The sequence below is a fragment of the Cucumis sativus genome, chromosome 1 (genome assembly GCF_000004075.3).
Source record: "Cucumis sativus cultivar 9930 chromosome 1, Cucumber_9930_V3, whole genome shotgun sequence".
NCBI classification, from domain to species: Eukaryota; Viridiplantae; Streptophyta; class Magnoliopsida; order Cucurbitales; family Cucurbitaceae; genus Cucumis; species Cucumis sativus.
In genome coordinates this window covers 9599066-9613407 of record NC_026655.2, presented here as the reverse complement: position 1 = coordinate 9613407, position 14342 = coordinate 9599066, and the positions used below count along the sequence as shown (strand labels likewise).

The 14342-nt window shown below is 34.4% G+C and overlaps 2 protein-coding genes across 4 annotated transcripts; one reads left to right on the top strand and one right to left on the bottom strand.

The window, feature by feature from the left end:
* The first annotated feature begins 3586 nt into the window (after positions 1-3586).
* Positions 3587-6049, top strand: LOC101203875 (pentatricopeptide repeat-containing protein At1g11900). Of its 3 annotated transcripts, XM_011655790.2 has the most exons (3): positions 3587-4198; positions 4678-5406; positions 5489-6049. In XM_011655790.2, the coding sequence occupies exons 1-3, from the start codon at positions 4145-4147 to the stop codon at positions 5492-5494; spliced, it is 789 nt and encodes a 262-aa protein (XP_011654092.1). In that variant the 5' UTR covers positions 3587-4144; the 3' UTR covers positions 5495-6049. The 3 variants fall into 3 exon arrangements, with proteins under 3 accessions (XP_011654092.1, XP_011654087.1, XP_011654081.1); XM_011655785.2 differs by having other exon boundaries at positions 3588-4091; positions 4678-6049; XM_011655779.2 differs by having other exon boundaries at positions 3588-4198; positions 4678-6049.
* Positions 6050-7065: 1016 nt separating this feature from the next.
* On the bottom strand, positions 7066-12854 carry LOC101217499 (pheophorbide a oxygenase, chloroplastic). Its single transcript, XM_031884976.1, has 7 exons — positions 12324-12854; positions 10627-10862; positions 10402-10528; positions 9893-10029; positions 8170-8329; positions 7753-8025; positions 7066-7552 (listed from the first exon to the last, which is right to left on the bottom strand). Exons 1-7 carry the CDS (start codon positions 12771-12773, stop codon positions 7298-7300), a joined length of 1638 nt encoding a protein of 545 aa, XP_031740836.1. The 5' UTR covers positions 12774-12854; the 3' UTR covers positions 7066-7297.
* Between the last annotated feature and the right edge of the window lie 1488 nt (positions 12855-14342).

The following is a 14342-nucleotide window of genomic DNA, read 5'->3' as shown; positions in this document are numbered from 1 at the left end:
TCATTTAGAAAATAAAAGGAAATCAATATGCTCCACGACTTGGTGTAGTCGATTTCGAGTTGGTTGTTGTGTCGTCATCGACTCTGAACTCCATCTTGTTATGGCTCATCTTGATTCTATGGTCGTGTTGGTACTATCGTCTATTTCATACCTTTGTATATGTTTCGTAGTACATATATTGTTATGTTTTCTTTGGCCACGGCTGTGTCAATGCATGTAAGAAGTTGATGGATTGGCATTCATGTATGAAGACGATAAATCGACCCCTGAATCATAATATCTTGTACCGACTTTAGAATCACAATATCCTGCTCCAAATGTTGGCAACATTATCATAAGACTGTTGTAACCATTTTGGATTTGTGTCTGTATCATAGGAGGCACTTCTTTCACATTATGGAAAACTTCATCGAGTTCAACTTCTTCCATTCGAATACGTCCTTATGAACTTGTGGAGGTACGACAATAGGTAGATCGTACATATTATGTATCTCTTTCGTGTACCTCTCATTATTACTACATATATCAAGAACTCGTTGTGGATCATCTACAACATCATGAAGTATTGCGTTGTTCGATCTCTGTGAATTATAATATATATATATATATATATTTGAGTAAATAATTTAAGTAATTATACAATATTAAAATATGTATCAAATAACTCACAGTTGCTCTAGTCGAGTGATGTAAAGTCTTGTAATATTATTATATCAATAGAGATGCATTATTGAGTCACATCTATATTAATTTGTTAAATTGAAACTCCTATCGCCATAAATATTCTACGAGATCGCCATCGCACTACCAAATGTGTAACATTGTCTAACCAATCTGTAACCCTAAAGTCAATGTTATGTAGAAGTTGCTCAATATTGCACTATGATGGAAAATTTTGTTTAAGACTGAATTGTCTAAGCACCTTATTAGAATGGTATCACTCCTCAATATTAAAACATATGAGAGAATTGATGGTTCGCCATATATCTCGACTGTTCTTACAAAAATTTGACAAATTATCAATTACATTTTTGTAAGTCTCCCAGATAATCAGAAACATCACACATTACATTCAAAATAAATAAATATATGTTGACTAGTATATAAAAAAATTAATATTTTAGTATCGACGTACCTGATCACGCTAAAGGTTGAACGTGTACATATAGTAACTAACTACATGAGTAGCTAACCTGGTTACACAAAATTGGTCTCTCCATATGTATTAATAAACTAATATTTTAGATTTTGAATTAATTATATAACTCATACAGTATTAAAGTATTTGTTTGATGTAAATTAAAATAAATAGTATACTATGAACCGTGTGAACTGTGAGCTCGTCTATGTAATAGATGATTGTTTGCATGTCTAAGTTGTTAAGCTATTGTGGAAAATCGTTCCTAAGTCCATATTTGAAGAAGTATCAACAACTAACAATTTTACGAACATCTCGCTTTGATGTTTTACCTAAAGATTTAATTTATCTTTGATTTTAAAAGATTAATCTTTTAATATCGTAGCAATAAAATCATAAATCAACTACCAACACGTAAAACCTTAAACGATGTAGTAATATGCATATAACATAAATTTAATATTAAAGTAAAACTATAGATCTACTAATAATAGGCTTCTAATTAAACTTTTGTTATTTTTGTGAACTCCACTTATTCTAATATAACTATTTTTTTTACCCACATTTTAATATAACTATTATTTTATTATTATTCTTCTTTTACCCGCAAGTAAGAGAAAGAAAAAATATTTATTATTTAAATTTTTTTTCTTAAACATATTTATTATTTTATTATTTATTTTTCACTTTCTCTTTTTATTCTTCATGTAAAGATAAATTAAAGGATTCAAACAAATTTATTGTTTTGAATGTTTATCCAAAGAGAAACTATTTTGATTTTTTATTAAACATATTTATTATTTTATTCTTCATTTTCCATCTCAAATATGCAAATAAAAGAAAAATGAATGATTGATTTAATTTATTTTCAAGTAAGAGAAAAACATTATAATTTTATTATTCATAAAGCACATAGAGGTTGGAGGAAGAGGAAGAGGAAGGAGATATTATTATTTGTTGGAATCCTATTTAAATATAGGTAGTTTGGTTCTTAAAAAATATTTTAATTTACATTTATTTTTTTAACTACCGGTCATTATTAAAAAATGGTTCAACAATCATATTTTGTAATAATTAAAAAAATTATGAATTTTCATAAATTTAGTAACAAGTGAATGAAACATAAAATACATAGGGTGTGTTTGGAGGAGTAAAAGAGTTATGGGAGAAAATGATTATGATAATCATATTTGTTATCATAATATGTGTATGAGGGTAATCTCATCGAATATCTTCATTTATATCTCTTGGACGGTACGTATGAAAACCACATGCTCATATTTGAACTTTATCAAATGTTCGATAGCCCAACATTTAGCTTGATGATGATTACCTAATCTCAAGAGAGCACGTATGTTCACTTGGATACTTCTTTCTTTGAACAAATCACTTTCATCCATTCTAGTGGCACAAACTCGTCATTTGTGTCCTCCATCAAACACCTCACCATTAGTTGACTTTTAGTCAACTTCTTTACACGCTAGTCAAAAATATTTCGTAACACAAATATTGACAACTTAACCGATAAGTTGTGTTTTGAAAAGAAAATTTGACCAACCCTTATATCATATTATCAATCTATCATTCAAACAATTATAAGGGATTGTGACGACATCATCATATAATGATCCATCTAACGATTGTGGTATATCCACAAACGACATTGTAAGCACACAAGATCAAATTCTACATAATGCATTGACACCAGTGAAGTGTTAACATATGGGGTCGGACCATAAATATTATCCACGAAAGTTTCTTCTACTATACGACCACCTCAAGATTCACTCCTATTGTCATATAGGTCACACGACACACTGTTATCGAACAATGGAGACACATTGGAAATGTCGTGTGATGGAATGGTTGGGATTGTTTGATTGCACGGATGGTAGATGGAATTTGTGTCAACCCTATCAGTTTCTTTAGGTATCATTGATATTTACAACACTTGATATGTATATTCAAACGTATCTGAATCAATGTTCAATCTTTAACGAACATAGCTCACAAATTCGAAATAGGTAATATCATTTTTATCTTCAATCATTTCGCCTAATCTCACATATCTTCAATCATTTCATTGATTTCCAACCCTATATCGATCAATCACGAAGAGTTTTGCTTTGCTACACGATTATGATTAAAAGTGCATGGTCGTGCAATAAAGTCTTCGTGATCATTGAACTTTCACTTGATGATAGTGCTAGTATATACTAAATGAGTGTGCATCTTTAATTGAATGTTTGAGAGCAATTTTTCTTATCTCATTGTTGAGACAATCGAAAATGATTGAATGTTTGTGGTAAAATGTTAGTTGAGAATAAATGTTGAAAAGATTACTATTGAGAATTAGAACAAAGAGAAGAGTAAAAATCAATCCACGTGGCAAAAGAATAGATGGTAATAAAGTTTTTAGAAATGGATATTATTAGTTTGTGAAATTTTCCTTTCAACCGTTCAAATAAATTGATTTCTCTTCCTCTTCTTCCTTTGCTTCAGCCGAACTCCGCTTCCCTCACCGTCTTCTCTCTTCACGTCTCACCCGCCGCGCCTCCTAGCCGCCCGTTCCTCCTCACGTTGCCGCTTATCTGACGCCCAGACGAGCGGAGCCGACGTCTCCTTCGCTGCAGCTGGAGTTCGTCGCGCCGCCGTGTGGTTGTTTCACACCCGTAGTCCGAAGCCTTCGCCGCTGCGACTGCGTTGCCCATCTGCCGCCGCCGGTCCCGTCAACCACTGAAGTTAGGTACAGAGTTTGGGAATGGGTTTGGTAGTAATCTTAGCATTCATCTTTATCGAGTTAGGGCTGATTTCACGATAGGCAAAGCCTGAGCGGAAAAGCAAGATGCAAACCCTGGAATTTTGTAGCGAAGAAGAATCGCAAAAAGCAGTGCCGTGGTTTTAGGGTTTTGGGTTTAGAGTGCTTTGGCCTTCTTCCACATTTCAGCTTATGGTTCGAACCACTTCCCCATTTACTTGCATTTTCAATTTCAGTTCTGGCCGTTTATGTCGCTTTACCATCTTGCTATCCATAGGAATTTTCTGCATTACTCGTATGCTGTAAGTTAAACCTCCAAACTTCTTCTCTTTTTGTTTTCTTTTTTGTGAAATAATGCTCTGGGAAATGCTTAAATGCTATTTTTGTGGCAAGCAAAGAGTGGTGGTATAGAAAAATTTTCGGACATACTAGAAATTTTCTGCTCTACTACGAAAACTTTTTGGGTCTCTTTAAGTAAATCTATCAGTGGTAGGATTTGCTTTAGATTATGTTTTTCTAGAGCTTATAGCCAATGTTTATTCACCAACTTAATTACAAAAATTTTGTTCCTTAAACATCAATTATTGGGAATTCGGATTTTGGAAGCTCAGTAGTTGATTAATAACTCATCAATACCATTTATCTTTCGTAATTCAACTTAGGTTAAGAACAATATCTTATCCACATTCTCATCATACCTGTATATATCTTTTAGATGATTACACATGACTTATGCCTTACGAATTAAATATTTAATTTGGCCTCTACATGTCTAATACAGAATAGAATTGCATCTGCCCCAGTTGGTAACTCTCAAATCTGGCCGCTTTATGCCATCAAATGCCTTAGCCATCAGTCATCCGGTACAAAAATCTTTCCTAATGAAGTGAAAGTGGGGGATGAAGACTTGAATCAGATTATTGCTCCAACGGAAAATGCCTCAAAATGTATCCATGAGATCATTGATGCTTGCATTGATAAGATTTGTCGACTGGGACATCTTGCAGCTGCAGCTCATTTACTTAAATCATTGTGCAATGAGAAAGTATTTAAATCCTCGGAGGCATATGATATGGTTTTGCTTGCAGCAAGTGAAAGGGGAGACACTCCTCTTTTATGTGAAGTTTTTAAAGTTGCCCTACTTTCATGTAAATCACTGAGTTCGGCTTCTTACATGAGTTTTGCCAGGGCCTTTACCAAGACAAATGATAGCAAGCTGTTGGAATGTGTCAAAGAAATAATTGAGATTACCTCTCAGAAGTGCATAGTTATAAACAGAATTATCTTTGCCTTCTCCGAGCGTAGGGAGATTGATAAAGCCTTTCAAATATTTAATCAGATGAAGTGTCTGTCATGTACACCAGATTTGTATACATACAACATCATTTTGGACATGGTAGGTCGTGCAGGTCGCGTGGATGAAATTCTTCATATATTTGTTTCCATGAAAGAAGAAGGCATAGCCCCAGATATTGTGTCTTATAATACATTGATAAATAGCTTAAGAAAGGTGGGTCGACTAGATATATCCGTGATTTACTTCAGGGAAATGGTTGCAATGGGAATTGAACCTGATTTGCTTACTTATACAGCTTTGATAGAGAGTTATGGTCGATTTGGAAACCTCGAAGAAGCTTTGACACTCCTCAAAGAGATGAAGCTTAATAACATCCGTCCTTCAAGCTATATTTACAGGTCCCTTATCAGAAATTCAATGACGATGAAGAAGGTGGAATTGGCTACGGACCTTCTCAATGAAATGAAATTAAGTAAATCAGAACTTGCTCGTCCAGAGGATTTCAAACGAAGAAAAATGTAACCAATTGCATAGTTTCACAGCAGACTTTGAGATTGATAAGCATGTGAATGTCATGGCTTTAATCTTCAAAGTGAGATCTGCCAGAGTGACTGCATGCATAGGTAATATTTCTACCTATTTATCTACTTCTCTTATGTCTGACATGAAATACACAAATTGTTGTCATAAGTTGCAATAGAAGTCTTGTGACGAATTTTGGAGATTCATTTTAGGACCAATATACAAAAACGTAAGATGAATATTTGGTTTGTTTAATTGTCTGTTATGTAAGGTGCTGTGTGTAACTAACGTTTGTTGGGAGATATAACTCAAATCGTGGAGCATTTTTAGAATATTTGCAAGAACTTAGAAAAGATGTAATTCAAGAAATTTACTATGAGGAAGAAAACGATGAACAAAAATCAGGGGCTCACAAAATTTCAAAAAAAGACTTTAACACAATAAAAATTCGACACTGAAGTGAAAATCATCGGTGAAAACAAGCATCTAGGGATTCAATTTGAATAATATGATAAGTTGATTAAAGAAGTAACTTGTGGGAACAAAATCTACAAAAATACTTTAAAATTGGAAAGGAAATCAATGTCAAAAATGGAGGAAAGTAACCCAACCCACGAATCTCTCCATAGCATAAGAGTTGTTAAAATCAAAGTCGTGGAAGAGGTAGAAGAGAAAACTTGCAGGCAAACTTATTTGAATAAACTTGAAAATCTAATTCAAGCTGAGTATTGTGGAGTACAGCCGACTGAATATTGTGGAAGACTCAAAAGGATATGAAATTGTTTGATTCCTATACTTTTTAAGTTTCGTTTTTAACTCGACTTTTGTTTTTAAATTTGAATCAATTACATTCTTGAATCTGCAAAGTGTTTGATTCGGTTTGCACTTTATTAAGGTGATCAAGAGTTGTAATTTAGAAATGTAATCAAAGCTTTATGTAAGATCAAATAACAGAATAGTAAAATTCGAAAGGGATTTACCATTTTGACATATCATCATTAGTAAGATATGTGCGATGTACAAAAATTGCAATTTTACGTAACTAGTAAAAGAAAAATGAGGTGTAAATAATTAAAAGACAAAAGCACCTTTTGAAGTACATAAAAACCAAATTGAACCATAAGTTAAAAAGCCAAATTATATACTTTTGTAACAGTTAAATTACATTTTACTTTTTCTAAAATAAAGATTTATACATGCCCGCTTTCAAATAACTTCTTTGGTTGAGTACTATGGTTACCGACTCCAAAACAATTAACACAAGTAATCCAATTTTATACATATGTTATAGAATTATTAGGGAGTCGAGCAACGGAAATCAAAGTTTAGTCACATCAACCACTAGCGCCATTAGTTGTAAAATAAAACTGAATTGGAAGAATATCAAAATTTATGGCTGTAATAAGAATACAATTAAACATAACCATCTTCCCATAGTCGACAAAAAGGGAAAGGTTATATTCATCTGTAATTTTGTTTTGAACTGTTTAACTATGATACCTTTGTAAAACTATACATTACTTGGTTAAAATCCTACTTCTCCAAACAACAATTTCTCTCTCTCAATCTCTAATGGTAACTTCTAATCAATTTCCGCGTGAATATAGTCAATGAACACAAAATTCTTTTGAAGTTCAAACAGAGCGTAAGCCAAGCCGGCGCTTGCGAGTGCAAGACTGGCGAGAAGGATACGTATCTGTAAAGCAGAAGGGATACCAGCGGTGGCTGCGAAAACTACAGTTGCACCAATTAGGAGCCTTTGCACTGTTTGAAATGTTTTATAAGCTCCTTTACATGATGAACAATGAAGTGTGTGTTGCTCAAATCTGTCCAGCATCTGTAGGTGGAGATGATAATAGATTACAAAAATCAACACAAAGAATAGTCTCATCAACCACACTTATTTTTAATAGCAAAATTAAGTCCTTAAACTTAGAATTGTTAAAATTGGACTTAATAGTTATAGAAATTGGACGAATTGTACACGGCCATTCTAGCATTTAGTTTTATAATCTAGATGCTGGTAGTTTTCAGTACCTGACGTTTAGATAGAACTGTTGATGGCAGAGGCTGTTGGCTGCTAGCCCCGAACCATTCAGGTTGGCCTTTTCCATGCCGCCTCAGCCAATTTCGGAATGCTAGCACCAAACGATCCGCTTGTGTTGGTGTAAATGTTATTTTAGTGTATTCTTTATTTACATCTGTCGAACCTTCCATTGATAAAAATATCTTCTCCTGACCCTGAAGAACAATCATGTCTCCATCATATACCTTATTCGATGTCCAATGCTCGTGCCATCGAGGAACCACCTGATAGAAAAAGCAAACTAGGAAGTCAAAACACTGTAATATCACAACACATTATTGCATATTGAATGGTCAATAACAGTAGAGAATGAGATGATAATATATCGTAAAAATAAGAAAGAGATTTAATGAACACGGACTACTTACTTGCCACCAAGCAGGACCGGGCATTGAAAACTGGAAGAAGTTTCGAGCACTACATACAATAGAACGAGTTTTTCCAGGACCCATTGGCACATTGAAGGAGCAAATCCATATTACCCATTTTTGATCGCCAAGTAAAGGAAGCTTTGAGTCAATTTCCACTCTGAAGAAAAGTTTAAATTAAAAGTTTAAACCTATAAGAATTTGTTTATAAGGGATTCGTAATGTTTAGCACTTAAACAAAAGGAAATAGAATGTAGAAACAGTTGCCTATAAATTCGGTAGGGTGTTGCTAATTTTGTGTCAGAGGACTTATAATTTAATTCTTTTTTTAAGGAAAGCTCCAAGAGTTTTCAACTTTTGAGATGTCTGTTATTTTCACAAAACTACAGAACCTCTAGTTAGTTCATACTATTTAATTCTCCCTTCCATAAACCACACAGTTAATTATCAGCCTTGACTTGCCTTCTTTCTTGAATGCGTAAAATGGAATGAGGATATAAATGCCAAAAAGCTCACCCAGTCCTAACCTACTTTGGCAATTAATAAATACCGTGTACTCTTGCTTGGAGCACTTATTCGAGATTATTCCATTATTCATTTCCTACCCCATGCTCATTTCACCTAACTTGGAGCAATGGTTCAATTACCGTCCTCTCAATATCCTCTCACCTTCATGACTGATGACACATTCCTTTTATCAGAGATGCACAGCAAATGCACTTGCAATTTTCCTAACATCACCGTTACCTTTCCTACCAAAGTTTTCTAATTTCTTTTTGCCTTTCATTTCCTAGAGCTATAATTCCAAATGGCACATAGTATCTTTCTCATAGTGAAAAAATTATAAAAATTCCGACACGTTAAAGAGGTCTAATCCACTCAAGTGTCAAGTTTCACGTGCTTGGGTTCCTCTGGCCACTTATTACTAACTACTGTTTCCCTCCCTACATTGTTAAAAATAATACTTTGCTTCAAATATTAAAAAATTTCTTAAGAATAATACTTACCTCCTCACACTAACATTATTAAAAATTTGCATCCAGGAATGCATCCAAAAAGAAAGAGAAGTGAGACTTTTTTCTTTTGCTTAAAAAATAAATAACTGTCAAATAACTGTCAAATTCTTGTTGGTCATCATGGTATGTATTATTTATCTCTTAATTGATCCCTAAATTAGTTAGCCTCGAAACTTTTTTGCCATATTGAGCAGAAACTCATAGTTGGTCATACAATGTTCAAATCCACATTAAATAATTTGCTTCAAATTTGCAGCTTTGGATTCATTCGAGAATCCTTGAACAAATTGTTTATATTGACGGTAGCAAATGAACCTTATGGTCATGCCCACTTGGTCATACATTAGGATCAAGGGGCAGAATAATCATTTAAAAGAACTTCTCATGCATATGGTTGGGAAAAGCAAGTGAAGTAGTTAGGTTGTTAGTAGTAAGATGTTTAAAAGGAAGATAGAGATGCAAGAGAAGGCAGGCAAATTTGGGATAGAATTGAGAGAGATAGCTCACTGTCAATAAACTATCATTCTGTCAGCCATTATACTAAGCTACCACAAATATTTCGCTTAATACATGAGGTACCTAATCATGATAATTGCATAGGCATATTTATTGATATATAATATCAGAGATGTAAGGGATGGTTCCAACAATCTTAAGCTATGCATTATTCAAATGTGCGAACACAGGAAAAAGAGAGAAATCCTTACTTGTTGATATAGTAACAAGGAGCAACAAACTCGGCACTAATCCTTGGGTTACCCTTATTTGCTCCAGAAAATCCCCAGGGACCATTAGTATCCAACTTGAAAGGTAAAGGTTTTGCCCGATCCCGCCTCCCTGTAACCTGTGAAAATGTTTCTTTCAGAAGCAAGACAATGTGATGTTGAACAAAAAACAAATGTGATTTTCTAGACCAAATTTACTAGTATACACGAAGTACAGTACTACCATACCATCAGGACTTTTCCTATCAAATGTTCTTGTTTCTTGAAACATAATCTCTTCTAAATCATAGTAAATATTTAACAGCACCCAGCAGGTACCATTGAAGTTTTTTGGTTCTTTCTATGTGACACATTACTTTCATTAACCATCTATCAGAAACAGAAAGAGCTTAGAAACACAAACGAGCATAATGATTCAATCAAGAACTAAACCACTGATACAAATTTTAAGTTTAATTGAAAAAGGTTCTTTCACATTGGCCCTCCCTTACCTTGTGATGAGCAAAATCTATGTGGGAAGGATCTGATACATTCTCCATTAGTGTATCATAACCATAAAATAAATCCCGCTGAATCGTAACTGATGAGAACTCAGGCTTATCAAAGTCATCAGGGAGCCTAGACAATAGCAGTGATAATGCAGGAATGATCCCATATTGCAGTTAATAATACATGGAAAGGTGAAGCAATTTTACGATTAATTCTGAATCAACTACCTTGGAGGTGTGGTGGCGTTGGCTCTTTCCCAACCATTCTCATCTGGCCAAACAAAGAGGAGGCCTTGAGACACCAGAGTAGGAAACCTTGTAGCACATGCTCTAGGTGACTGATGAGCCCGAGATTCTGGGCCTTCGGATGACGCCTGGGGAATTTTAACACAAGATCCACACCCATCAAAGGACCATCCATGGTATGAGCATTGCAAATTTCCACCTTCATCTATTCGCCCTTCCTAAAAAATCATATCATTTAATCAAAGCAAGAAAGAATTCATCAGAGTACTCATCTCCTTTTATCCTTTAATTTTTTTTAGAAACAACAACGTTCATTGAGAGAAAAATGAATAAATACAAGAGCATACAAAAAACTCTGCCCAACAAAGCACCTCATCTATAAAAAGGGGTTTCAACTAATTATAATGCATCCTAAGGAATACTTACAAAATATCTTCAAAACTAAAGCCCATAGGATCACATGAAATCTAATCAAAGCCCAAACATCGCTATAGTCCCTCTCTCTACCATGAAACACTCGATCATTCCTTTCCCCCCAAGCATCCAAAATCACAGCACACACCCCAGCAAGCCACAAAAGCCACCCTTTTTCACTAAATAGCCGATGGAGGAGGAACGGCTCAATCGTAACACGGCATCTTTTTTTCTTTTTTTGAGAAAAACTTCGCAAGAAGCAGTATTGAGCCATAGGAGTTGTACACTTGCAACTACAATCTCAATCTTTTCCATCCTTAGAACTTTGTGACTGGTTTTAGGTCATTGGAGGGTCCCTTGTTAGACATCATTTTTCTCTTTGCGCTTCAATTTCAAAGACCTTTGGTAACTGTTCTATAGATTCTTTTTCTTTTTTGAATCAAAGCGACAAGGGGCAACTATTTCATAGATTCTATTTTGTATATTTGGAGTCTCTTCTATAAGAGGGATTCCTCCATCTCTCATGGGCTTGGACTTTTTTGCAATTTCTTTTTAAAAGAAATAAAAGCTTTGTAAGTGGTTGGGTTTCATTGCAACAATTGTACAAGTTTAATGCTAGCCTATAAGTAGCATGTGTAACAATGTTATAATCTAAGGGTGGTAACAGTTTAGAATTTTAAGGTGGATTGTTTGAAGTTTAGGGTTTAGAAACTAGACTTCAATTTGTTCGATGCATTTTTCAAGTTACAATTAAAAACTTATAGCTAAAACAAGCTAGCAGAAATTACCCTTTTTTTTTGTGTGACTAGATTTAGGATTCATAGTTGAGGTCGTTTGAGTACTAACTTTTAAGTTGTTTTTCTTCAGCTTTTTTTTTTCCTTTTTGTACAACTTGGGGGTGGGGGTTTGAGATCTCTTGGTTCTTGGCTCATATAGATGCCATTTTTTCAGCTAGTTTCATAAATTAGAATTGGCAAGTTTTAGATGTTTGGCAAAAAGGATTTGCAAGAGCATCAATTGGATAGTTCTTTTCACTAACAGAAACCCACTGCTTCGCTCAAGTTCACCAGAGAGACTAGAAGATTCCAACTTTACACAAATATTTATTGGAGCTAGATAGCCAGAATGCACTCACATTATCAACCCCTAACTTGCTTTACTTCTTTCCTATATCAAAAACCAATTTCAAGGACGAACCCAATGAAAACGATTTGCATAACATTTTTCAAAATTTCCCATTTTATCAAACAAGTCAGGAAGCTTACAGACAAAGGAGCAAGCCGATGAGGGCATCTATCATCAAAAGCAACCCACTCGCCTCTTGATTTATCAAACCAAATAACAATATCTCTTCCCAAAAGTTGAAACGGAGTTGGCAAAGCAGGGTCCAAGTCTTCAATCAAGGAAACAGGGTACCAATTATCCCTCCAAGAAAATGGCGTAGACGAACCCTCATTCCCCGATTCATCCACTTCCACTTCATCCGATTCCACCACCTCAGAATTCTCAGAATCCACCGTCGATGGCGGCGTTGGAGGAGCAGCAACTCGAACAGGGCTGATACCCGATGCCCTACCGCAGAATTTCCTCAACCGAAAATTAGGGTCCCGATCCACAGCGATTAAAGAAGGAACTATTCTGAGAGATTTTACATCATATAAGGAGGATGTAATAAGAGTAGAAGAAAAAAGAGATGTAGAGATGGAAAGAGCCATTAAAGAAAAAACAGTGAAGGTAATTAAAAAACGAAGACAGAGAATGAAATGAAATATAACAAAAAGTGTAGATGAAATTAGGAGATGTTGCGTACACGTTTGAAGAAGAAATTGGTAGGAGTGTGTTCTAGAAGGAAAGTGAATGGGAAGAAACCAATGGCGTCTGGGCCAGCAGGAATTGGAGAGAGGATTCAAAGGGTTCAAACAGGGTTTTCCGCCATGGATGAATCATGTCCACATAATTTGAGAAAACGTGACAAATGAGATTTGAATAGAGAAATTCAGTTTTATTTTTTCTCTTTATTGAAATTAACTTGTCCAAAGTTCTTTTTTATGACTTCAAATTTTCTAACTCATTCTTGTAGTTATTGTATTAAATATTTTTAATTATCTATAATATTCTTTTTTTTTTTTTTAGATAAGTTAAATTTAAAGAGAAATATAGAAGTTTAAAAAGGAGTTCAAAGGATTTTTTTTCTCTACTTGTGGCTTTGTGATGGTTGTTGGCTAAGAGGTTTTCACCAAAGAGATTTGAGAAGTCATTCGAGCGTTAGACATGTGGGTTTGATGGATGGATTGTTTTTTTCACTAAACAAATATGTGCTTTTTCTTTTAAAAGAATAGTGTTAGAGCAATAATGAGGGATGTGACGTTGTAGCTTCGAATTTGTAATTCTTTGTCGAAAGGAGTGAGGGATTGTGAGACCTGCTTATAATTTAAGCATAAGAAGAAAATTTTGCCAAAGTGTTCGATTTTAGCGATTTAGACAAAGGTGTTTTAGTCAGTCAACGCGATTAAGATGATAGTTTGCGAGGAAGTTTTAAGAAAAAAAGGATTTGCGATAAGACATATGAAGTTTAGGTGTTTACCTGAGAAAGAGTCTCCACGAGACAGTTGGGTAGTCAGAGAAAAGAGTTACATGTTAATACCTTCAAAAGTTATGTTAAGCGGTCAAAGTTATTCGCGAAATGGAATTAGACGATAGGAAAGGTTTGGCGAGAAAATGTCAAATATAATTTGACATGGGTTAACGTGTAATATTAAGGATTTAAGCATGACTAAGATAAATATTAACTTTACACGCATGAAGTTATAAGTAGAAACTAGCAATTTGACAAGAATTAGAGGATGACTAATCTGGGTTAAATAGTTGTATACATAACAGATTTGGGTCACTAAGTAAGAGAGATTTTTGAAAATTTCGAAGTGTTGAAGTGTTGCTATTTTGTTTTCGCGATAGAGAAGAATAATAAGATATTTATGGTTCTAAGGCTAAGTATTGTGAGTGATATTTTCTTAAAAGTATTTGTGGGTGTTTTCTTTCTATTTCAAACACGTTTTATAATAGTAAAGTTTGATTTAATGACTATGATATTGATTAAAAAATGATGTTCAAACCATTAGTGTTGCTTCGTTTGAATAACCTGATTGTGATGTGTACATAAGGTTAAAGGCATTCATGTAGAAAATACTTGCATGGTGGAGTGAAGTTGGCCAATGTAGAAAATGACTACATTGTGTTAGGTGGCCTGAGCAACAAGGAAGAATTTATATGTTATCGGATGTTGT

What these genes read in the sequence shown, in the direction of transcription:
- LOC101217499 (XM_031884976.1), bottom strand. Translation starts at nt 12,773, where the DNA reads ATGGCTCTTTCCATCTCTACATCTCTTTTTTCTTCTACTCTTATTACA. An exon ending in AACGCCACCACACCTCCAAG is followed by an intron (nt 10,529 to 10,626) that starts GTAGTTGATTCA and finishes GCTATTGTCTAG; the next exon opens with GCTCCCTGATGACTTTGATA. An exon ending in CAGTTCTATCTAAACGTCAG is followed by an intron (nt 7,553 to 7,752) that starts GTACTGAAAACT and finishes CTCCACCTACAG; the next exon opens with ATGCTGGACAGATTTGAGCA.
- LOC101203875 (XM_011655779.2), top strand. Translation starts at nt 4,145, where the DNA reads ATGTCGCTTTACCATCTTGCTATCCATAGGAATTTTCTGCATTACTCG. An exon ending in TTCTGCATTACTCGTATGCT is followed by an intron (nt 4,199 to 4,677) that starts GTAAGTTAAACC and finishes TGTCTAATACAG; the next exon opens with AATAGAATTGCATCTGCCCC.